This window comes from Pipistrellus kuhlii, unplaced genomic scaffold (genome assembly GCF_014108245.1).
Source record: "Pipistrellus kuhlii isolate mPipKuh1 unplaced genomic scaffold, mPipKuh1.p scaffold_m20_p_21, whole genome shotgun sequence".
NCBI lineage: Eukaryota > Metazoa > Chordata > Mammalia > Chiroptera > Vespertilionidae > Pipistrellus > Pipistrellus kuhlii.
In genome coordinates, this window is record NW_023425520.1 from 6,715,895 (window position 1) to 6,741,525 (window position 25,631).

The 25,631-nt window shown below is 42.8% G+C and overlaps 1 protein-coding gene across 1 annotated transcript in view; it reads right to left on the bottom strand.

Annotated features, from left to right (window-relative positions):
* EBF2 (EBF transcription factor 2) overlaps positions 1 to 25,631 on the bottom strand; it is a 202,513-nt gene that overhangs the window by 61,000 nt on the left and 115,882 nt on the right. Inside the window, exon 7 of the mRNA XM_036450395.2 lies at positions 159 to 240. Within this exon, the coding sequence (XP_036306288.1) occupies positions 159 to 240 (82 nt within the window). The remainder of the gene's footprint in view (positions 1 to 158; positions 241 to 25,631) is intronic.

The following is a 25,631-nucleotide window of genomic DNA, read 5'->3' on the forward strand; positions in this document are numbered from 1 at the left end:
CACTCAGTGACCTTTTTCATTGTTAGCAACCTGTGAATCCTGTGTTCCAAAACATAACCGTAATAAAATGAAAAAGAAAGGCAAGGGAGAGAAGACTCGGGAGAGAGAAAGCAGGATGACTTATTTCACAGGAAAAAAAAAAATCTGCAGGCCCTTACCTGGAACCTCCTCATGTCCCTTGGGTTTCCTGCTGTTTTCAAACAATTCTGATTGCACTTGAGGAAAAATTTTAAAAAGAATCTGCGGAAAGAAAGCAATGTGTTACATTTTTTTTTTTAAGTAAACACGTTTGAAGAGAGAATAGCCATGCGTTCTATTAGATTTGATTTGAGGGCGATTGTATTTCAGGCCTGGGGAATTTCAGCGGCCCTGCCTGCGAAGGAACGTTGCTGACCCTCTGCAATTTGCAAGTTTGGATGTTTTCCGTTGGCAAGTCAGCTCCAGCACGGTGGAGGATTGCAAAGTGGTTCCCAAGCGGGTCTCTGGCTTGTGCTCCCACTCACCCACCTCCCAAGTTACTAGGGGGCTCTCTCAAAAATAAAAAGGGGGGGGGGTTCCCCAAAGGACAATGACTCCTGCCGAGCAGAAATGTCTCTCAGCTTTCAGGTTGAAAATGGAATGACTTAGCCCAGAGTCCTAGGGTTGCTCCCTTAGGTGGCTTTCTGCTGGCCACACACACCTTCCTGCTCACAACCCCCCCTGCCCCCCCCACACACACACCCTCACACACAGAGAGGCCTGATCTCTCCAGCCAGTGTGTATACAAATCAGAAAATGTCATGTTACCACCCAAAGACAGAGTCAGTCTGCGCAGGGTACACGCTGGGGGTTTATGATTAATAACAAGAGTGAATGTCCTTTTACTCCTTATAGATGATCCAGAAAACACAAAGGCACAGAATAATGGTCCGAGGTCATCGTTCGTCAGACGTGTGCATTTTTTAAGCCAATAATCTCCTAAATGAACTACTCTGTGTAATTTTAAAACGGGGCATCTTTCATCAGAGAAGCACAGCCACCAAGAAAACATGGCAGAAGCGGCCTCTTCCGCGATTTACGTATTTAATGTTTGGAATTCTTGTTTCAAAACGCAATAAGTTTTTCATGTATTTTACTTGCAGAGTCTTTTTCCTTAAAAAAAAAAAAAAATCCAGCTCTTGCAGTGCTCAAGTCCCAGGTGAGAGAGGCCTAGTTCCCTTCCTGTTACTATGACAACGAAATTTTACCGCAGTCCCAAAGTCCCTCCAGAACTCTCACATCCATGCCTTGAATTAGAACTTTAAAGGAAAAGATATACATTTCCCCCAGAATGTACCAGCACAAACACGGAGACATCAGCCAGCGCTCCCCAAAAATCCTATTTTTAAAGCAACGGTTTGGCCAGAGGCTCTCGCGCTGACCTCGTGTTTATTGTTAATTCTCTACAAATCACACGGAAGAACGAGAGAGCGCTCCAATGGGTGGTGGTATTTCGCACTTAAAAAAAAAAAAGGAAGAAAATCTGATGGAAAAATAAAGAGTAAATGATAAAGGAGGGGATATGCACTTTTCAGAGCGCTTTGTTTTTTCCTGTGAATCTTTAATCGGGACTTGCTAAACATAATTGGTCAAGTGTTGCTGACCCCTCTCGAATGAATACGGTTGGGTGCGAATGTAGAAATAGCAGCTAAATCGTTCCCCATTATTTTATAACATCTGCTTTTCGCGTCTCCCCTGTAATCCTCTCTGGGCGGGGGTGCCCACCCGGGGCCCCGATGGCCAGGCCGAGGGAAGGAGGCTCCCCAAGCGCGCATCCTGCCTGCGCTCCCGCCCAGCGCGGCCACCCGGCTGCCGCAGCCACCGAGCGCTTTGCAGCGGGAGCTGCTTTTATTTAAGAAAAGAGGGATTCGGAGTCACACACACACTCTGTGTCGGACCGGGAAACAGTCTTCCATGTGTGCTTGTGCGTCCTCCGCAGCCCTCTGCGGGCACCGAGGCGCTGAGCCGCTCTGAGCACACCCAGGACTTGCCTTTTCCCTGCAAAGTCTCTCCGAACAATAGTCCCCACTCCTGCTCCCCATCGCCCTCCCAGGCCCCATCAGGACTTTATTTCTGGCCTCCTCTATCGCCTCCACCACCCCCCACCCTCACCCACCAAAATAAAAAATCCCCATTAGAATCCAACCAAGCGCTTTCTCTCACTACTAACTCCTTGATTTGGGGAAAGTTTTCCCACAATTGGGCTCCTTATAATGCATTCTGTGTGTGTGTGTGTGTGTGTGTGTGTGTGTGTGTGTGTGTGTGTTTCACTTCCCCTTGCCCACCCCGCCCTTCCTCCAGAACGTATCTGCGGAACGCATTAATGTTCATGAAGGCGTTATTATAGCGATGGTGTGGTGGGTGGGAAAGTGCAAAGGAGATAAATGTTTACATAAAATCAAATTGATTTAGGGAAACAAGGGGCCTGCTGAAAGGCTTTATTCATTTTTAAATGAGGACCCTTAACAGTTCTCAGCGTGGAAAACACCCGGCGTGGCCTCTTTTTTTCTCTCTGGTTTTAACCTGCACAGCCTCCTGCACAGTAAAGATACAACATTCTGTTCACAAAGGCTAAGAGAGCGGTGGAGGAGTGGGGAGCGGGGGCGGAGAGTTCTCTTACATTGTGTAGTACTTTGAAAAAGAGGCATAGTTACTTCTATTTCTAAGTGGCCAGCACCAGAAATTATGACCTGGATAGTTTACATGTGGACCTAGAAATTAATTTAAAGGAATTCTGGGGCTTACTAACATCTCCAATTTCTTTCTCTCTCTTATTTTTTATTTTGTTTATTTATTTTTGTACTGATGTCTTCCACCTGCCTCCTTGTACCCCTCCACCCATCATGCTCAAGGGCTTGGTACAGAACCCTTTCCTGACCAAACCAGCCGTTAAGCACAGGGTAATGTTCAGGGAGCAGATCCCCTGGGTCCAGATCCCTCCGAAGGCAGGGCTGCCTGCAAAATGTCAGCTCTCGCTACTTAGAAATGAGGAACCACAATGAATTTCAAGATTCAAGCCAAATGTGTGGATTCTCATCGGGATGGGAGTCATTTTCACTTTCTCCAAACAATGTTGACTACGTAAATGTGATTACCACTTAGCGTGCTACACTTCGCAGGGCCTCTGATCTGCTTCCTTAAGAGGATACACTAACAACTACAGGTTTATTCTCCTTTTATAGATAAAGAGCAACACAGAGGTGGGGTCAGGCATGGAAGCATGCAACAGAATGATGCATCTCAGAGACAAGGGGTGGGTGAGAAAAGATTAACCAAAGAACTTATATGCATACTAGAGGCCCAGTGCACGAAATTCGTGCACTGGGGGGTGGGGGGGGCGGGAGGCGGTCACTCAGCCAGGCCTGCTCCTCTCGAAGTCCGGGAGCCCTTGGAGGATATCTGACTGATGGCTTAGGCCTGCTCCCAAGCCGGCAGTCAGATATTCTTAGGGCTGCTGCAGAGCCACTGCTCTCACCAGACATGAGCCGGGCTCGGGGCTTCTGGATGAGCAGTGCTCCCCCTGTGGGAGCATGCTGACCACCAGGGGGCAGCGCCTGCATTGAGTGTCTGCCCCTGGTGGTCAGTGTGCGTCATAGCAGTCAGTTGTTCTGCCAGTCGATTTGTATATTACCCTTTTATTGTTATATAAGATGTGCATAATCCATGAACACAGACAATAGTGCAGTGAAGGCCTGGGGAGGGGGTGACAGCAGGGTGGAGGGGAGTGCATGGTGGGGAAAAAGGAGAACATCTGTAGTTCTTTCAATAATAAAGATACATTTACAATTATGAACTCAATAAACTTAATTGAGAAATAATTTTTTTTTAAAGGAATACTCCTCCCTTCCCCCCCCAAAAGTGAACTCAGATGCTCAGATTTCAATCAAGTTCCAAGGCATTCCTTCAACTCTACAAATATTGGTTAAATGCTGACGGTGAGCTAGTCTTGAGCTGCTACCAACTAACTTTGTAACCAAGTTACCTCGCTTCTCCGGGCCTTGGTTACTTCAAGGGTTAGGAGAGTTTAATCAGATCATCCCTATGGTTCCTTCCAGCATTACCATTCTATGTGTGCGAAGAAGAACACGGAGAGTTGAAAACTCCCTAGAAATGGCTACATTGGGGGGCAGAAACCACTGAAGGCAAAAAGATTATCACTTATTGAAGCCCAGCTGGAGGTGGGTGCCGCGGTTTTCTGAGAGATATATCAAGCCCACTGCTCTGAGACTGAAAGAAGAGAGGCAGGGATGGCTGGTTGGTAGAAAATGGAGCATCTTGACTGATGCCTCTGCCAGAGCTGGTGGTATCATGAGGTTGTTGAGCGAGATGCACCTTCCCTTAGCATCCTTTCTCTATGTTTCCAAGGCAGGAGAAGGTTGCTCGGGAATATCATGGACCACAGCCATCTCTGTCCCTGCTCACCATTCTTTGTGGTCTGTCAGCTGAAGGGTACAAGGGTCACAGAGGACAGGAGAAGAAGGCTAGCCAAATGCTTATTCTGTGCCATGCTCCCAGCTATGTTCTTAATATTCATTGCCTCATTTGTTTTTCACAACTTTATAAGTGGCAAATCATCTCACAGCTAGGAAAAACAAAGGCACCAAGCATTTATAAATTTGCCCAAGACCACACAGCTGGTAAGTGATGAAACAAAAACTTAAACCTTGGCCTTTCTGGCAACAAGTTCCATCTGGCGTCGTCCTATGTTTCCTGCACCAATTAGGTTGTGGTGATGGTTGCAAGGCTCTGTGAATATACTAGAAACCATTGAACTGTACACTTGGAATGGGCGAAGTTTATAGTATGTACATAATATTTAAATATGCTGTTTAAAAAAAAACTTCAGAGTCCTGGCTGGTGTTGTTCGGTTTGATGGAGTCGTCCTGTACACCGAAAGGTTTCGGGTTTGATTCCCCAGTAGGAGAATGCATGAGAGGCAACTGATCAATGTTTCTCTCTCTCTCTCTCTCTCTCTCTCTCTCTCTCTCTCTCTCTCTCCCTCTCTCTAAAATCAATTAACATATTGATGGCTGAGAATTTAAAAGAAAAAAAAAACTCAGAAAACATGGTCTAAAAACAAAAAACAACAATAACAACAAAACTATAAAGGATTCAAGTTTCTTGAAGACTGAAGGATGATAGCACACAAAGAGGAAAATATTATGTCAAAGATAGTGGCTTGGAAGTAAATGCCACTAGTTTAAAACCCCTAGTGAGTTCATTTATTTACTGACTTGATCAGTTATTAAGTGTTGGAAGCAGCCCATTATCTTCACTAGCAGAGAGTTATGGACAAGGAGACCAGAAGGCTGGTTAACCTTGAAGGCAAAGGTCAGAGCCAACCACCAACTGTCTAGTTGAGACAAAAGGAGCTGAAGCAACTTCCGCCTTCTAGTCTTATGTAAATCCTTACTAATGGGCTATCATTGGAATTGCCTGCCTAAGGGCTATGGGTATATCTCAAAACTTGAAAGGGATCGCAAGGCCAGAGCAAAGCAGAGTCCTTCCTCTTGAGCTGGGCTCCCACCTGGCCCCCAATATTCCCAATTTAATATTTTCTAGTCTCTTTCATTTGCATGTGGCTTCCTCCAGAGCCCAAACCCTGAACCTGAACCTGAACCCTGAACCATGCAAGACATGGGGGGGGATACTCGCAATTAAGTATGCAATATTTGCCACCAATTTTCAGGCACAATGGAAACAAGATGGACAAAATCCTTGCTCTCTTGGAACACACAAACTATTCAAAATATCTTTTTCAGATTATGAGATGAGTCTGGAGACCTCTGAATAAGGATCTGAGTACAATCCCAGGGGCTTACCTAGTACCCAATAAATCCTCTTCTCCTCCCCATTCTCTGGAATATGGGAGCACTCAGCACTGTCTAAGAATAGCATGAAAGCTTCCAGGTGGCTTTAGACAAGTGCTGAGCATATCTCAGATAGAAACTGAGATGCAAACTAGAAGCACAAATAGGATGTGGAGTTAAGGTCTAGTGGTAGGGCAGGGAGGGATCTCTAAACCACAAGAAGGGTAACCACTTAATAGTCATGCCATATTCTAGAATTATAATCAATGATCTGACTGGTAACAGAACCCAGTATAATATTTCTCCAGATGTATGGAAGAGGCCATTCAATTTACCTCCAATTTGAAATCCAAACTCTAATGCCTTCTAAGAAATTGTAATGTATAACATCTTTAGGAGAGATTTATGGAAGGCACAAAAGCTTCTTTAAACAGAAAGATTAGAGGAGATGTATATCAAAAGAATGTGAACTTGGCACTAGTAACAGCTACCATTATGCAGAGCCATATTCTAGAAAATTAATTTATAAAACACCTTTCATTTTTAAATTTATTTCCTTTCAAAAGATCTAATTCTGCCTACTCTGGAAACAACTTCTGCGATGAGATGGCTACATCTATGCACCATGGGGATGAGAACATCCTTGGCTCTCCAAGGGCCAAGCACGGGTTTGCTGTAGTATCTGGTTCTCTCTCTCTGCCACCATGGCCACATAAGTAGGCTGGATCACTAAAGTCTGAGCCATTTCAGAATAGCCTCAAACACTGTAGGTGCTTAAAGGTCTATGTCCATTGATTTTTTAGGAAAACACTATTTATCTGGATTAACTACTAAACTTCCTTTTCCTGAGTCCTATAAATTAAAATACAATTGGCTTCCCCTGTTTGGGAGTGTTTCTGAAAATAAGGTAACACCTTTCCTTTAAAAAAAAAAAAAAATATATATATATATATATATATTTTTTTTTTTTTTTGATTTTTTTACAGAGAGGAAAGGAGAGGGATAGAAAGTTAGAAACATCGATGAGAGAGAAACATCGATCAGCTGCCTCCTGCACATTCCCTACTGGGTATGTGCCCACAACCAAAGTACATGCCTTTGACCGGAATCGAACCTGGGCCCGCCCCTTGAGTCTGCAGGCCGATGCTCTATACACTGAGCCAAACCGGTTAGGGCAAGGTAACCCCTTTCCTTTAAAACATTCTCATATCATTTCTGAGCACTATCAAATATAGGGATAGGCTGGACCATAAAACTGTATGTGAAAGGAATGGACAGTTGCCTCTCTTCTCCCAGGATCCTCTCAAACTAACATCCTTTGAAAAGTCGTCAGAGTGTGAGCCTGAGCTGGGGAGGCAGAGGGCCACTTGTTCACTCTGTGCTATGTGATAGGAAAACCCCTAGGTCAGTGGTCAGCAAACTCATTAGTCAACAGACCCAAATATCAACAGTACAATGATTGAAATTTCTTTTGAGAGCCAAAATTTTTAAACTTAAACTTCTTCTAATGCCACTTCTTCAAAATAGACTTGCCCAGGCAGTGGTATTTTGTGGAAGGGCCACACTCAAGGGGCCAAAGAGTCGAATGTGGCTCCAGAGCCAGTTTACCGACCACAGTCCTAGGTGATTGGTTTCCAGTTGTTACTAGTGTAAAGCACAGTGATAATGGTCCAACTTTAATCTAGGTCTTTGCTGTAATATCCTTTTTGAACCTTCCAGCAACAGAGAACCCCCACCTCTAACAGAATCCAAACCCGGCAGTCCATGTAAAGTTCGGACAGCCTTGACCTGAACACCACTTGCTTTTGAGAAATCTGTTGATGGGTTAGGTGTCAGCCCAGGTAAGAAGATCCAATGACCTAATGAGAGTCTCACATAAGTCCACAAATTTAAGTAGACTTTGGGATGTCAGACTCTCCATGGTTCTTACTGTGCCCTATAGACTTGACGATAGGGCATCTGAGAATGCATGGTACTTGAGATTTGCTTGGTAAGATGGCGCTGGTGCAACAGTCCAAGAAGATCCATGGAAAGAAGGAGATGGCTTAAAATGTTTAAATGAGTGGCTACTTTAGGCTTAAATCAAATACTTATTTTTATAAGCTGAATTTCTATGTAATCCATTTATTATAAAATCCCTTAAAAGTAAATATCTATCTATCTATCTATCTATCTATCTATATATATATATATATATATATATATATACTAGTAAAAGGCTAAGTGATCGATTGCACATCTGTCTAACTCTCTGACAGACTGGCCAGTACATATGACATGCATTGGCAATTTAAAAATAAATGTTAACTTGCATATGCATGATACATATAAAGCTCTTACTGGCGCCAATCACATGCGTGTTTTAATTTTATAATACTGTTATATATACTGTTTTCATATGTAATTTTTTGCAATAATGTAATTACCACACGAATCATTCTTCTAATTAATTTCCCTTCGATGTGCACGAATCTGTGCATTGGGCCACTAGTAAATGCATCCACAGAGTAGGTATAGACTCTAGTCTCCTTACATTCCTATGGAAGGCTCATATTACCACTAAAGCTTATTCACCTAGACTTTTTCAATAAAAGGCCATTTCAGATCCAAAAAATTTAAATTTACAGAAATTTTTAAGCAATAAATTTTCCTCCAACTATACTCAACATCTCTAACTGCACTTAGCTAAGGACTAGTTATGATGATGATTATAGTAATAATTAGAGGCCTGGTGCATGAATTCATGCATGGATGGGGTCACTCGGCCTGGCCAGTGATTGGGACCAATCAGGGCCAACTCACCCAGTCCTGATAGGGGCCAATCGGGGCTGGACAGCTGGGAGAAGGGACTGTGGGAGGTTGGCTGGCCATGGGAGGTTGGCTGATGGAGTGCACTGACAACCAGGGGGCAGCTCCTGAGTTGAGAGTCTGCCCCCTGGTGGTCACTGCACATCATAACTACCAACTGGTTATTCAGTCAACAGGTCATTCAGTCAATCAGTTGTAACAGTCACTGAGGCTTTTATATATATAGCTAAATAGCCTGTATTATTTACCACATGTTATTTGTCATGCATGCTTTCATTTAATCCCTCCAACTCTGAGAGTAGGAGAATTAACGTCCCCATTTTACAGAGGAGATGAAAAAGGCTCAGAAAGGTCAGATTACTTTCCCAAGGTCAGATAGTAAGTGGAAGAGCTAAGAGTAGAACTCTGGTTTGCCTGACTCTTAGAAATATATTGCTCTGACAGGAGCTTGGTGAAGGTTCTTTTGAAGGAGAGGTAGGACACATTGCCAAGCAGCTCTTTGTTTTATGAGACTAGTGCCTTGTCAATCTACTTGGGGGGTCATAGCACATCCTTCATCTTACTCCCTGGATATGAGAGTGGAGTCATTCTTAGTGTTGCAATACAAAACAAAGAAACAAATAAAAAGTCTTTCATCCTCCCAGAAATTCTGCAGCTATTTTGGAATGTGCAGAGGAAGATAAGCAAGTCTATCAGATATTTGGAAAACAAGATGTCTCAAGAACCCATATGGTCCAAAGATGGCACAGATCACACAGCTGCAGCCCTCTGCAGAAAGAAGGTAGAAGACTGCTTGAGTGTGAGGAAGACTCAAGGCCATTTGTCCATCAAGACTATAATAAAAAAGCCTAAAGTCATACATGTAGCATAAGTTGATTTAAACCTTGGAAAACCTCTTTTTGAGAATCAAGTCAACAAAGCTAACTTTATAAAGAATTATCTGAGGGACAGAGGGGATTCTCCTACAGTGGAGATGTTTAAATAGACCATTGAGTTAATTCCTTTCATAGCAGATAATTTCAGACTTTGGGGTGTCCTTCCCAAGCCATTTTCACATTATATCAAGTCTCCTGTAATTATTATTATTGTTATTATTTGCTTCATATTTGTTGGGGACCTTTACTTCCTTCCTTTGTAGCATGAACTCATAGGCCAGTAGTGAGGAATAGTTATGCATGCACAGTGTTTGGGTAAATGCCTGATACCTAGTAAGTTAGCTCCTTCACCTTTCACCAGGCATACTTGTGCTTCCTGTCTCCGGAACTGCCCCTTTTTCCCTGCCCCCTCCCCTCCAATTTTAAAATGGCCTGTTTTCCATACCAAGTTACCAGAGGAACTTGCCACCAATTCAATTCTTGTTCTTCCTCTATACTCTTTATTTTTTCACTATTAATATATATTCCACTTGTAGATCTTCCCTTAGTTTTTAGGGAGAGATTTTTAAAAAAGAAAAAAGAATCTGTAATTAATCTACACAATAGATTGCAGGAAGAGAACAAAAACAACCAAAGATGAAGGGCCCAAACCCTCGTCACTGTTTTCAGTAAACAATGGGCCGGCAAAACAGTTCATGCTACATGCACTGACTCTGGTTCCTACCTGGCAACTGGCCATGTTCTGTTTGGCATTCACGCCCATTGCAAGCTCCTGGAAGTGGCATTTCAGTTTGGCAATCGCGACTACTTCGTTACCAAACACACAGCCTCGGGAGTGAGATCTGCTATTTTCATTTAGGCACCAGGAGGGAGCGACTTCCCGCACTGTGTAATCTGACTCCATATCGATAGACTTCATTTCAAAGCCATTTCAGGATTTCTTCTGGAGGCAATGTCTCCCCAGCTCCAGGGGCAAGCCACTGACTGTAAACAGTGGCCGAGGTGCCAAACCAAGGGGGCCATTCTGATGCCCCACTTATTTTTGACCAGCAACACACTGCGGTTTCTGAGAACCAGAGGTTATAGGTTAGATTATTATTATTTTTTTTTTGTACATCCAGACACATCTTCCCTCTCCTGAATTCCATTACTTGCCACCACGAGATTCAACAGGGGAAAAGCCTCTGAAGAAAAGTCCTTGTTTTTGCGCTCGAATGGAAATCTGACACCATTAATGAAAATAATAAGTGAACTCTTTGGGGCTGACGGACGTGGAATGAAACACACTATGAGCACGTTTGTAATTCCAATTGTCCTCGCAAAATGTCTTTGGAGGGCTCTTGCAATGTGCACGGCTAACTAGTCCTCATTTTTTCTTTTTTCTTTTTTAACAAAACAAAACTGTATCCTCTTTTTTTTTTCTTTTTTTTCTTTTTTCTGTATCCCTTCCTCTTTCTTCTCATTAAGAAAAGAGAAAAAGATAGAGTGAAACTGAACTCAGAGACCGAGTTCAGGAAACATCTTTCAGCGAGGCTTCAGAATTAGAATACAAATCTATTTCCCTTTCTAATGCCATGACTACTCGGGTGAAGGAGAGAAATGAAGTTATTAGCCAGCCATCAGCTTAATGGGTCCTTACCGTCCTATTTCCTTAGTGCCCCTTCTGCCGTCTTCCCTTCCCCCTTCGTCCTAGGCCCTCCCCCCAAGCTCATCTATGCTAGGCTGAGCAGTGAACACCAATTACACCAAGAGCCCTTTGCTGCTGCCTGGTCCGCTGGTTTTACTGTTTTGCCAGATGGTTGAGGCCAATGTGTAAAACTCTCTACCCTACCATTAATTCATAACTTGGTAATAACTTTCCCACGGCTCCAGGAAATTGAAATGAAGTGCAAATGTGAATATTTGGAAAGGGAATCAAGGTTGGACAACTCTTCTGCACCTGCCAGAATAGATACCAGTCAGACAAAAAAGGTACCACGGACTGAAATGCTACTTTCCCAAAGCTAAGTCTGACTGATTCAATAAGCAATATCGGATAAAGTGGCAAACAAAGTTCATAGTTTGGGCTTCTCCTGTCTTAGCTTTCTCTCTGCAGTCTTCAGCTTTATACCTATTGCACCTATGGGTCCATTCACTAATGACCTTGAATTTGAGCATCTATGTAATATTATATTCTTATGACAGAGTCATAGATTAGCAGATATGAGTGCATTCTCTTGCTAAGACAGGACACCATCCAATGTTTGTTAGCATCATTAAACTAAAACTGACTTTTCACCTGCTCCCATACCATATGCAGCTGCAAATTTTTAAATTAAACTATGAAGCCATGCATAAATTTACATATATTACAGACTAGCCTCTCCATTTAACATGCAAATGTACTCCAATGTTTCAGAACACCTTCTGTCGCTAATTAATTTGCTGAATTATAATTAGACTAATCCTGCATAATTAATAAGCACAGATTTTTTTTTAATTTGTAAGCAGCTTGAGGAGATCATTCACTTCCTTCTATAAACTGCTAAGTAAGTGTTAAAAAAATCTGGAAAGAACATGTGTGAAAAGGTATGTTTGATGTCGCATACAAACTCAAACTAGCGTGGAAGATACAGAAGTCAGTATTGATAAAGGTACATGTTTGAAGCCAACATTCAAACAATAAAAAAAATGCACTGAGGATGGGGACTAATTCTCCCTTTGTCTCCTTGTATATAGTATTTTATTCTCTGCCTTCTATCCGTGGGATCTTCTAAGATCACAGAGGCGGGAGAGGATTAAAGTAACCGTATGTTGTATTAGGAGAGATAATGATATTAACACTCCACTGTATATCAAAACACTCTGTGCATGCTGGGTGCATATAAGCCCCTTTGATGGTATTTGGAATCATTTTCATTTTGGCTGCCAAAAACACCCGAGATGCATCCAGTGGAAACAATTAAGTTCCATTAGTACTGTATCCTTTCGGTAATGATTACAATGAAGGGTCCTTCTTTAAAGCTGAAGAGCCTAGTCTCAAAGAAACGTGTGCATCTGTGTGCTTGAACACAGGAAACTATATAATTTTACAGCCAAGCGTGAAGCTGAATTTTGACCTGAAAAATAAACCAGGATGAGGAGAGCTCAAGGTAGGTAGAAGACTTGCTGGAAAATCCTAAATGCAGTGGGAATCTGGAAGGCCATGGTAAGTTGAATAAGATTGAGAACGAATCTAGAAAGTGGGAGATGTACACGCTGGCAGGAGAAGTGCTTACATTTCAAAGAGAGGAGCAATCGTTTTAGAGAAAATCCTGAGCTCCTTGGTCCTTCCAATGGGCAAAACCACTAATGGTAGTGGGCCAAAAGAAGAGAGCCACCTGAATGTGCCTGGCTTTTGACCACTGCAATTTCCTGTTTTACAGTGACTCTATACGCAATAGACACTTCGAAGGATGGGATACGATTTCCTCAGGTTTCTTACCGTAATGCCTCACTATTGACCATAAATACATGGACAAAGCTAGATCAAGCGCTAGCTTTGGAGTTGAGAAGGACGTTAAAAAGATCACAAGGACCCCCGAGGCCTGTGACCACCAACCAGAGTGGGTGCCGGGGAGCCAGACGGAGGGGCATCTCTGGAGATTCAGCCCAGATTCCTGTTTCTTCTCCTTGTCCAGGAGAACCTGAGGCAGCTCCCTCATGGGGCCGCTGCGGTGACTGGCCGGGTGAGGAGCTATTTAGAAGGCACCTGGGGAAAGCTGCCACAATTTCTCTGAGCAATGGTATTATCACTTGGAGAGTTTTGGAAACATCAGACATGTGGGCAGTTTTTCTGAGCCAAACCACAGCCTCTGCCTTTAGTCCCCATCTCAGGAGATTAAGTGGTTCAGGAAGATGTTTTAAAGCCTGCAAGGAAAGGAGCTTTCTGTGCCGTTCCTTGTTGCTCAGAAGGAACATAACAGCTGGGATAATGATACCAGAAAGAGGCAAAAATTAGTTTCTTCCGAAAAATATATGATAATGTCTTCACTTTTCAAGAAAAAAAATCATTCTCATGTTCTGTGCTCATCTTTTAGATTTGCCATATTCCATTTTGAGTGGTTTTAATAGAAAACCTGATTTCTCTCCAGCGAGGGAATGTGTGAAGGGAGGGTCTCCCTATCGCCCATATAGTGCTGGGCCGAGCCCCCACTGCTGGAGCAGAGCTTTGAGATGGAAGAGCCAGACAACTCACCCAGTCAAGTCCCATGTATTGACAGGCGAGTGGTTTGGTTTAAGTTTGAGGTTATTAAAAATATTTTCTTCAGCTTTGCCCAATTTCAAAATATGGACCAGTGGGAAAGAGCAGAGAGGACACAATGTGACCCACCTGAAGCTGGCTTTTGAGAAATCCCTGACATGTTCTTAGGAAGAAAGAGATTGGACTCTGTGACTAATGCATCTTCGGCTAACGCATTTCCCCCTCACCTGTGCATTCCAGGACATTTCTCTCATTTTATATTTATGGTGGGGGGATTTTCCTCCACAAACATTCTAGTGTGTGCTTAGATTCATTCTCTCTCCTTCTCTTTCTTTCCTTTCTTCCCTCTCTCTCCCCCCAGTTTCCAAATTCAAGATGGGATGTTGTGCTTTTTAAGGGCTTCATAGATGTTGATGGGGGGGATCTGGGTTGGGAAGAAGGGGTGACAGAAGAAAATAAACCAAAATGGTAATTGCATCAAGGCTCCATTTCATCTAGAGAAGTATCACGCTGCCACCTCTCTAGCCACCAAGACCCATATTCACAGCTAATATAACCTTCACGCCAACAAAGGAAAAAAGAGAGAACGTGTAACCTGACAGGTAGCAGGTGGTACATATGGAATTATCATTGGCTATTAACACCAGGTCGGGTATCATATTAGCCACTTTCAGACTGCATTTGCCAAATCCACATAAAATTTAAAACCAGGTATTTCAATATTGTGTCGCTGCCTTAGCAAAACAGATTTTCTTATGTTACCCATAGTAGAGCCAGCCGCCTTTCATTAGAATTTTTTAAACTTTTTTTTCTTAAAGGAAGAACTAAATCTGGTTGATATAAAAAAGAAACTGGGGCAAAAATCAGGTCAAAAATTTGATACAAAAAAGCATTCAGATATGGCTACTATTCCAGGGTGTTGTCTTTCGGTTTAGCATGCCACGATTACATTAATGTAATCTCAACCCAACTCCTATAATCTCCACGAGGTTTCAGGAATCAGTCATTATTTCCAAATTTTTTTTAGAATTAAAACTTTATTGATTCCAAAGTCTCTATTAGCGCTATTGGAATCACTAACTTTTTGGAGACTTCCAAATCTTAATACCAAAAATGGGATCTTTCCTTTAAATGCCATTAAGAGATTCCCCCCTTTTCTTCATTGTCTAATACCACTGCGTTTTGGATTCACTCTGGTCATCTCACAGAGACCACTAACTAGTCAGTTGTCAATTCTCTCATGAGTAGATGACAAGAATCTCTTCTTTCATTTTCTCTTTGAAAAACTGAGGTTCTAACAAAACAAAAAAAAAAAAAAAAAAAAAAAAAAAAAAACACACACACACAAAAAAAAAACTCATGTAGTGATGGAACCAGGGCCCATCTAGCCTTAAGCATTCTCCACTGGGAATACACACAGTCTCTGGGCACTTCTCCTGCTCTATCCTATATGTCTAATCTTTCTCCTCCATACCATATCATACTTATGCTCAGAAATATCCTGGTTTACTAAAAGAAGGTGAAACCGAGCCTCTGTGTTTCTTCTTAAAATATTTTTTATTTATTTTTATTTTTTTTAAGAAATGGAAGAAAAGGGATGGGGGGAGAGAGAGAGAGAGAGAGAAAGAGAGAGAGAGAGAGAGAGAGAGAGAGAGAGAATCATAGATCTGAGAGGGAAACATTGATTGGCTGTCTCCCATATGCCCCCTACTGGCAACCTTTCAATGCACCAGACAAGGCCCAACCAAGGGAGCCACACCCACCAGGGCTGAGCCACTTGATTTCAGAAATGAAGGCTAGGCATAAAATGCTCCACCCCATTTGTGTTACTGAGATTTCTCACCCGGGGTTCAAAGAAAGGCTAAATGTGAACGGGGCAGATTCAAGTCACTTCCTTACATCAGGTCCAGTTTGCTTAAAACAAAACCCGGGCTTCATTTTCAGGTTTCAGAAGTCTGACTGAGCCCAGCCCAGCCCCAGTTTTCTGAACAACATCCAAACCGATGAGATTTGTTTTCTTCTTTTTCAACCTGGTTTTATTTCACACGCAGTTTTGCTAGCACAGGCCATTTCTAAAGATGAAAGTTGATTTTAGATACTTATTTCTGCTCTTCATTAAATGAGATCTATCCTTAAAGCCTGGCACAGAATATGTGTCTACACAGCAAGTTCTCTTGAGACCATAAACTCAGAATGATTCAAATAAAGGAAACCTTTCTTGAGAAAAAGATTATGGGAATATTTGATATCTACAAGGATCCTAAACTTTAAAATAGTTCAACTACTCATTCCCTTTGCCAGAAAAGATATCATTATTGTGACAGCTCTCTCTCTCTTCTCTCTTTCTCTCCCTCTCTCTCTCTCTCTCTCTCTCTCTCTCTCTCTCTCTCTCTCTCTCTCTCACACACACACACACACACACACACACGTGTGCATGCACGCACGCGCTCCACAAAGTAACACAAAATAATATTAGTTGCCTTTAATCCCCAAAACTTAGCAGAGTTCTTTAAGACCTTGACTGTCTCACCCTCCAAACGCCTTTGAAAGAAGTGCTGATAAGCCAAATAAGCCATCGAAAGTTTTTGTTGGAATGCAGCAGAGAATCAAATAAATGACTAAAGTTTTGCCCTAGTCAGTTGGCTCAGTGGATAGAGCATCTGCCTATAGACTGAAATGTCCCAGGTTCAATTCTGGTCCAGGGCACATACCTGGGTTGCCTGTTCCATCCCCAAGGTTGGGGCAGGGAGGCAACCAATCAATGTGTCTCTCTCACATTGATGTTTCTCTCTGTGTGTCTCTCTCCTGCCTTCCATCCTCTAAAAATCAATGGAAACATATCCTTGGGTGAGGATTAACAAAAAAACAAAACAAAAAACAAAAGACTGAAATTATAACATCATAAGGGTCGGGGGGGGGAGGCCTGGGTCATAAACCCTTTCAACATAGAATAATCTGCCTTTGCTTGATTTTACCCAAATGAGCCTTCACTGCGCTGGAGTTGAGTATTGGGTGCATGGCTCCTCCCCATGCGGTGACTAATGGAACACAGCATAGAGAAAAAGATCACTTCCCTGGGGGAGTCAGCAGCTGACCTGGAAGTACAGAACATCTCCGCCCTTCCCTCGGAGGTCACAGAGCCTATTCTGCTTTCTCAGGGAGATGCCAGGACTTAAATGAGCAGCAGGCCTGGGTCCAGGAGCCTGGGAAAGCAATGGTCACAGCTCCCTGGGGAAGACGGCCAGCAGGCCACGCAGCCATGCTGGGAGAAAAGCAGGCCGAGGCAGCCTGGCCAGCCCGGCATTCTCTGCGGACTCAGACACCAGGGATACGATGCCAGTCTCTCCCTGACAAACTCTACCCCCAGAAATGGCACACAAGTGCCTCTGGCCCAACACTATCATCCAGTAGATTATATGTCTACATGAACTGTTCACTTGAGGCCATGTAATCAGGTGACTCAAATAAAGAAAGCCATTCCTGAGGGGGGGGGGGGGGAAGCCTGGGAATACTTGATATCTACAAAGATCCTAAGGAAGTCATCTTGTCTTGTCTCAGGCATGAGTCAGAACCTAGTGGCTGCTCACTCATCTGAAATAAAGCTATAATTTAGCCATTCTTCCTGGTAGAATTGGCCTTGAACCACAACAGACAGAACCTGAAAAGTTACCATCCCTCAGTTTGCCCAAGTGATTCCAACAACACTATGTCCAACAAGCAGCCAGGCATTCATTCCATGCCTGAGTTCTTTATAAATAAATGGTTAAATAAATAAATAAATGGAGGTTTCACAATCCCAGTAACATGATTGCAAGTTTTCATTTGATAATACAGCTTCTAAGCTAATCAAAATGTGTTCCCATCTCCCCGCTGTTATCCAAGGGTCTGGAATGAGTGAAAGGGGTGCATTTTTAGTTCAAGTTTCACATACGTCAACTGAAAGGCCCAGTGAACTTCAGTTCATGGTCTTGGACAGTTTGTTCTAGTCTTTATTGTTTTCTTAGATATATATTCTATCTTGAGGCTGCCCGAGATTATAATAAAACCACCTTGGTGGTGGTGTTGTCAATCCTCAGCTGAGGATATGTTTTTTTCATTGCTTTTCAGAGAGGAAGGGAATGAAGGAGAGAGAGAGAGAGAGAGAGAGAGAGAGAGAGAGAGAGAGAGAGAGAGAGAGAGAGAGAGGCAGGCAACATAGATGTGAGAGAGACACATCGATCATTTGTCTCCCACATGCACCCTGACCATGGCCAGGAAACAAACCTGCAACCTAAGTACATGCCCTTGAACGGAATCAACCCCAACCCTTTGGCAGCTGGCTGACATTCCACCACTGAACCACACTGGCCAGGGAAACACCTCTCATTTAACTTATGAACAAAGCTGATCACATTAACTTTTATATTACAACATTTTAAAAAGCGATAAAGCAGTCTGTGAACTAATTTTATTCTGAACGATTTAACGTGGGCTGAATGTGTACTCTTCTCCTAATGAGATGACTCAGTGAAAAGTGAAGGTAAATGTCATCTACTTTTCCTGTGATCTACCAAATTCATCTCCCATGCTTATGTTAATACCTATAATGCGATGTAGGAGGCAGTGCCTAGAGGATAAAGCCTAAGAGTAAGGCAATCCTATTCAATCCCTGTCTGTATTACTGACTATATTTTCACCTCTCTGTGTTTCACTTGCCTTCTGTCACCCTTCAGACGCATTCCTCACATATCTTCCCTGTAAAATTGACTAATACCTCTGAGAGATGTTGGGAGAATTACTCAGGTGCTTTGGGAAACAACCTAAAACACCTTCTAGAACATTCTTGTGAAATAGCAGAGATTGTTAATGTCTCTACCGTCGAGTCCGCCTTCTGGTAAATAACCATGACGCATTTTGCAAAATGTCTACTCAGTAGAAATGATCTCACGCAGGTGATCCTCCACCCGTTTATTTGCAGAGAATAAATTACACAGAAGGAGGGCACGGTGGAGAGTAATTAAGTCGCCAAGTTAAGAAGGGATCAATGCACACACTTTAGGGGTTAAACCAAGAGCTGATTACTCTGGGAGGGAATTCACGTCCCGTGCTCAGCTGTAAAATCAGCTAGGAGTTCTGTGTTTGGTGTCTGAAACATCTTTAGAAACACTAAATCAATTTAATATCAATAATTGCCAGATATATGCTAGATTAAATGAACCAACACAGATAGCTTTGTTCACAGAGAAAACAGGGCCAAATGGCTTTCATGAGCATGACTAAGCCCAAAGTTTTGCGGTTCCATAATCAGATGTCTGAACCTGGCTTCTCTTTATTTTTTTTAAAATATATTTTATTGATTTTTTTACAGAGAGGAGGGGAGAAGGATAGAGAGTTAGAAACATCTATGAGAGAGAAACATCGATCAGCTGCCTCCTGCCCACCTTCTATTGGGGATGTGCCCACAACCAGGGTACATGCCCCTGACAGGAATTGAACCCGGGACCCTTCAGTCCGCAAGCCAATGCTCTATCCACTGAGCCAAACCAGTTTTAGCTGGATTCTCTTTTTTTTAATTTCTTTATTGATTAAGGTATTACATATGTGCCTTTACCTTCCAATCCCCCGGTCATGCCCTCATCCCCCTGTTGTCTGTGTCCATTGGTTAGGCTTATATGCATGCATACAAGTCCTTTGGTTGATCTCTCCCCCTTGCAACATATAGTTTGGGCACAAGACATTATAGATCCAGCTATCCTATGGCTGTAACATCCATGCTGACTATCCGAATAGCAAGGAACAGCAAGGTGACATCTCAGGTGCCCTTAGTAGCTATACCTGTGCCCACAGGTGCTTGGAAATGCACCAGACGCACAGAAAATAAGGAACTTGCTTTCCAGCTTAGGGCTGAGGCTTTCCCAGACCAGTTTCTGGGGTGCTCCGGAAACACCTGTTTTGGCTTCGAGGGTGCAATCTTAACAGTGGTTCCAGAAACCAGGCCTGTTTCCATAACTCTCCAGCGGCCCCATGATGCTGGTCATTTTCTTATTGTTCTGATTACAAGACCCAGTGGGGCCCTGTACCTTCAAGTATTTTCACCTCAGTCCCTGAGAATATTTTCCTTTTTTGGAAATTTTGACATATGTTTTCTCCTTGTAATACTCCCAATTTTGAGACATTATGAAAGATTTTATCCCTAAACAACCCTGTGAATTTCAGAATTTCTCTCAGGCTTTCTTACCTAGAAAAGAATGGGCTTTTGCCAAAACCGGTTTGGCTCAGTGGATAGAGCATCAGCCTGCGGACTGAAAGGTCCCAGGTTCGATTCCGGTCAAGAGTATGTACCTTGGTTGCGGGCACATCCCCAGTAGGGGGTGTGCAGGAGGAGCTGATCGATGTTTCTAACTCTCTATCCCTCTCCCTTCCTCTCTGTAAAAAAAATCAATAAAATATATTTAAAATAAAACTGGGCTTTTGCCCAGCCAGTGTTGCTCAGTGGTTGAGCAGCCATCCATGCACCAGAAGGTCATTGGTTCAATTCCTGGTCAGGGCATATGCCTGGGTTTGGAGATGATTCCCATTAGAGGGCGTTCAGGAGGCAGCCTATCAATGTTTCTCTCCCTCCTCCCTCTTTTTCTAAAAAGCAATAAAAATGTATTTAAAAAAGAAAAAGAAAAAAAAGAATGGGCTTTTCAGAAAACAGTTCCAGGAACAAAGTGAGCTGAGGAAGACCATCAGACTTGTGAGCATGGAAACCGGGAGGGATTGTCGGTGCCTGGGCTCCACCACGGGCCTCGGGCACTTTTACAGAGCTTCGTGCGGACCTGAGAGAACACGGGGGCTTGCAAAAGCGGTCTGTGGATGTATCATCTATCAGTCTCCAATTTTCTATTCTCAAGTCCACTCCCTTACCCCTCCACCCACCATTACATCACTTGAGCCAGTCCTTATGAATACACTTCATCAGCTGCCTTTTGAAATTTGAAGTGTGTGTGTGTGTGTGTGTGTGTGTGTGTGTGTGTGCTGCCAGAAACACAGAATAGCCCTTTAGGGCCTAATCACTGGGCGGCCAAGCCTCTGGACAGTCTCCTTTGGAGGTCTGTGCAAGCCTCGGGTCAGAGCAGCTGCCTCTGAGTCATGATGGGCTGTGGGGCCCCAAATCCCTTCATAGCTGATCTGGGGAAAGAGAGAACGCATGCAGGTTTTCATTTCCATAATAGAAAGAAGGCTTTTCTTTCCAAAACCCTTATAACCCATGCAGGGAATGCTTTTTAAGGTCGAGTGTGATGATCCCTATACTTTGCTTTTCAAATGCACAAGGTCAGAATTAAATGTTGGTGCAGGTACCAGCCAATTCTTTGCAGGCCCTATGCTCCTTTGCTCTGTGTGTGTGTGTGTGTGTGTGTGTGTGTGTGTGTGTGTGTGTTGATTATGATGATAAGGGTTCCCTTAATTTCCCCGTTTACATGATTGTAAACTATTCCTCAACCACCACAACCCCATATGTGTTCTAAGAGGTCTTGACTCAAACATGCGGTCAGCTCAGAGGAGTGATGGGAGTTGTCAGTTCTTTTGCTGTGAGGCAGGACCACCAGGTGAGGGCTCCATGGCCCCAGATGCTGAGAAGCCACAAAGCAATATGTGCAGAGGACCTCTTTGTCCTCTCCATATGGTGGCCAGGTCAAGGGTTTCTGTGAATTATCTGGGACTGAGTCAAAGGCAGGCTGGCTCAGCCACTGTCAATACTAATGAAAATGAAAGGTAAATTAGGAAATATCATGTCAGGCCTTTGAAGACTCTCCCCCTACTTCTACCTTTTCTGTCTTTCTAATGCTTCTTCCCAAATCTTGCTAAGAAACAATACATTATGGCTTGCATTGGATGGTGAGCAAGTCTCCCAGGAAAATAGCCCAGAGAGGTGAAACATCAGTCTTTATACCGTGACTTTGACAAAGGGAATATATCTCCATCTCTAGGCATCACCTCTTCTGATTCAGAGCTTGCCATAATACAAGTTTCTGTCCGAAAACCTGCAGGGGTCCACTCTGCAGGGCGTTCACTGATCCCTCCCACATGTTCCACCTAGTGAAAGCTGAGGCTTAAAGACTGATGGCCAGCTTACAGGGACACGGGTCCTTCCCACAATCCCAGGCTACTTCCTAAGAGACTGGATCACAATTCAACCCAGGCCACAGTTTATTATTTCGTAGCAAGACTTGGGAAGCACACCAGAAAGTTTTATTCATCATCTTTGAAGCAGTCTAAGTTTACCAGGCTACACAAAAGGGATGAGAAGAACATCTCCAACAAATCAGATCAAGAAGGAAGTCCAGGTGGTCTATTTGGGTCCAGGATTCAGAAAACAGAAAAGAGTTTGAGGACTGTGATGGTTAGTTTTGAGTGTCAACTTGGCTGGGCTGTAGTACCTGGTAATTCAACTAAACACTACCTAGATGTTGCTGTGAAGTTCTTTTGTAAATGTCCTTAACAGCTACAGTCGGCTGACTTTTAGTAAAGGAAATTACCCTGGATAAGGTGGGTGGGGGCTCATCCAGTTAATTGAAGGCCTTCCAGAGCTACATCTTATGTTTCCCAGAGAAGAAATGCGCCTCAAGATTACAGCATCAAACTCCTGCCTGAGTTTTCAGGTTGCCAGCCTGCTCTATGGGTTGTGGGCTTGCCAATTCCCACCCCACAATTGCATAAGCCGATTCCTTTAGATGCCTTAAAATAAATAAATTACATATGTAATATATACATAAACATTGTTCTATATTATACATACATAATATGTATACATAAATATAAATCTCCCATCGGTTTCTCTCTAGAGAGAACTTCTGTTATGATAGAAACTTGAAGTCACAAAAGAACCTAACATTTCCAAATAGTGGGCACTTTTCTGCCAGGGTGGAGGGACCTGGGTAGTTGACTTGTTCTTGGTACACATTAAACTTCCTGGGGACCTTCCTTCTGAGTGTTAGAAGAGGGAGGAAGAGAGGGAGAGGAAATACTGCTGTGATTCGTGTTGTTGAGGCCATACACAACACATATCAGACTGAAAAGTACTCAGTGGAAATTAACTCCTCAAGAGAGGGACTTTATGGGATATTATTACTATTGTGACCCAGCTATAGTTAAAGTGTGTTGAGTAGAGTGTGTGTGTGTATGTATGTGTTCTTCTCTGAGAAATCCCCTATTTTTCCAAAAGGGTTATATAACTCTGATATAAAAACCTTGTCAGGAATAAAACCTGGCTTGCATTGCTCCCAGGAAAAGCCTAGAATGTTTCTATTCCATTCAATGAAAATAGAAATATAATGAATCTTGCCCAAAGGAACAAGGCTCATTCCCTGTCCTCCACGCAACTGCAGCCAAACTTTACGATTGTCAGAAACGGGATTCCCCTAATTAAAATGAAAATGAAATAGGTTAGAAGCTGGTTGGGGTAAATGTTTTCCTTTAGGGTGGATTCAGTAAGAAAAGTTTTAAAAGCACAGACAGTGTGGATTCCTGAAACATTGACTTTGTTTTCTTGGGGCTGTTTGGCAACTCAAATGGATACACTGCATTTTCCACATGCTCTAGGAAGAGAAGAACTTTTTAGGAAGCTGATCTCTATAAGTTTCAGTCTTACCTTTGAAAGAGAGTAGGAGAACCCACACAGGCCTTCCACTTGCTCCTACCTAATACATTCCACCATGGCAGTGGAGGGTGGAAATTAACTGAGGGATGGTCTGGACTCTCTTCCACCAGGAAGTGACTACTTGAAATAGGCCAGACTACAAACAGACCCGAACTATTCTCTACTTTCCAAGATGAACCTGCTACGTGAAAACACGGGATGACTCCACCACACAGAGCACTTAGCAAGATGCCTCCATATCAACACTCAATACTCCAAGGCTCAATATACGACAGTTATTGACATTGTTATCAATTACAAAAAAAAACTGTGCAGAGAGAATGCAATTGAAAGTAATACCACTACCTCATGCTTCCTGAGTGTTGACCAGTGACTGATCTGCTTGTATTAATTCATTTGAATGCTCACAACAACCTTGTGAGATTTGTAACATTAATAACCCCATTTTAAACAGATGGGAACCCAGGGCATAGAGGGTAAGGCACTTGCACAAGGTCGCACAGCTGTCAGGTGGTGAAGAAGGGATAAGAGCCGGGCATTCTGGCTCAAGAGCTGACATATCTATAGCACTAGTCCAATTCCCATTATGGGAGAGGTGAACACTGTGATTTCTTTTTTTTCTCTGAAGCATTTTATCAGGGTCCATGGTGACCGAAAGCACTTACCACAATGCTTATTGAGAGCATACCTCAATGAAGCAATTCATTGCATGCTTATTCTGTTTTAAAGGCAGAGAACTACTCTATTTTAATATTTATTCACGTTGTTCCTTCATTCTCTTCTATCAGGCACTTTCCCCCAGCTTTTGAAACTGTGTAAGTTCTACCCACCTTTCAGAGGACACACACGGCATCTCCTTTATAAACCTTGATTATTTGGTCCACGATGTGGCCCCTCCTCAGCAGATCTACACACACTTGTGAGAAAGTTAACACCAGCTCTGAGGGAGCCTTAACAGCTCCTTTCTCCCCCCCTTGTCCTCGCCACTAAAGCCCCCAGGCCTTTTCCAGGTCCTAAGAACTAGTGGGGTAGAATTGTGTCAAAAGGGGGCAAAGGCTTAAAAAAGAGGATGGGGTGTGTGGATTGCAGAGATGGTGAAGTGGAGAGGAAGAGAATTTAGAAGAATGGATGAGGAGTAGAGCTGAAGACGTCATGGTAGATGAGGGTGGGGGGAAATGGAGAACAAATAATGAGATAAATTTTATGACTTGAATTCCTTTAAATTGCTTTACTGTCCTTTGAACAATGCCTTAAAAAACTGGAAGCACTTTCAATGACTTTGGTTACTGAAATGTTAGGGTGAGACGCCATGCTGAAACAGGCACGCATGGCTCTTTGGTTTATTCAGATCTGTCTCCAAGGATCATTTAAGATCAAATACACTTCTTGACTGAAGTACTTATTTGGTTCTTAATCTTACATTGACTCATATTGTCTCAAGTAGTGTAGAAAAATACAGTTCTCAAATACTTGGACGAAAGCCCATTACTTCATAGCTGTGTGACTTTAGGGAAATCACTGAACTGCTCTGAACCTCAATAATAACATCTGCCTATTGAAGGCAAGTAAGACAATACATGCGAAAGTGCACAGGGGACCGTAAAGGGCTACACAAATGCTACCATCACTCAGTGCCTAGCAGGGACTCATTAAAATCTTATTGATTGATTAACTGATTAACTAACTCTGGTCAACTTCCTTAAAAGTTTCCTTATTTAGTGGAGAAGTCAGATAGCTATGCAAATCAAGCATCATGCAATAAAATCCAGCAGCCTCCTCCAAGAAAATTTTAGGTTTATAAAATATGCTTGCAAACAAACCTCTTTCTGTTGTTCAATGAGTTTCACTTTGGTTGGGATGATGATATTTTTCAGGAAAAAAAGGAGAATGCAATTTTGGCTACATGTGCATCTGAGGTTGGATGAATCAGGATTCCAAAAACTGAAGTTAAGAAGTTGAGGATGCCAATCCTCTGGACCAGCTCTGGACACACAGTAGGCATTTTGAAAATCACTGGTGCTCAGATTGAGCCTTGAACCTAACCATCCCTCTCTTTCTGAGAGCACAACTTCCTGGTCATGTAAGCACTTTCATGACCTCATGAAAACAAAAATGACTTGAAGTTGAATAGAGTTGGAGCGGACGAAACTTCAAACTAAATTTTTATTGAAATTTTCATTGTCAGCCGACATTTTCAATTTTCGTTTCCTTGCCTCAGCCCATTTTGCCATAGAAACTTGGATGTTTTCATTGAACAGCGGCCAGTGAACATTGGA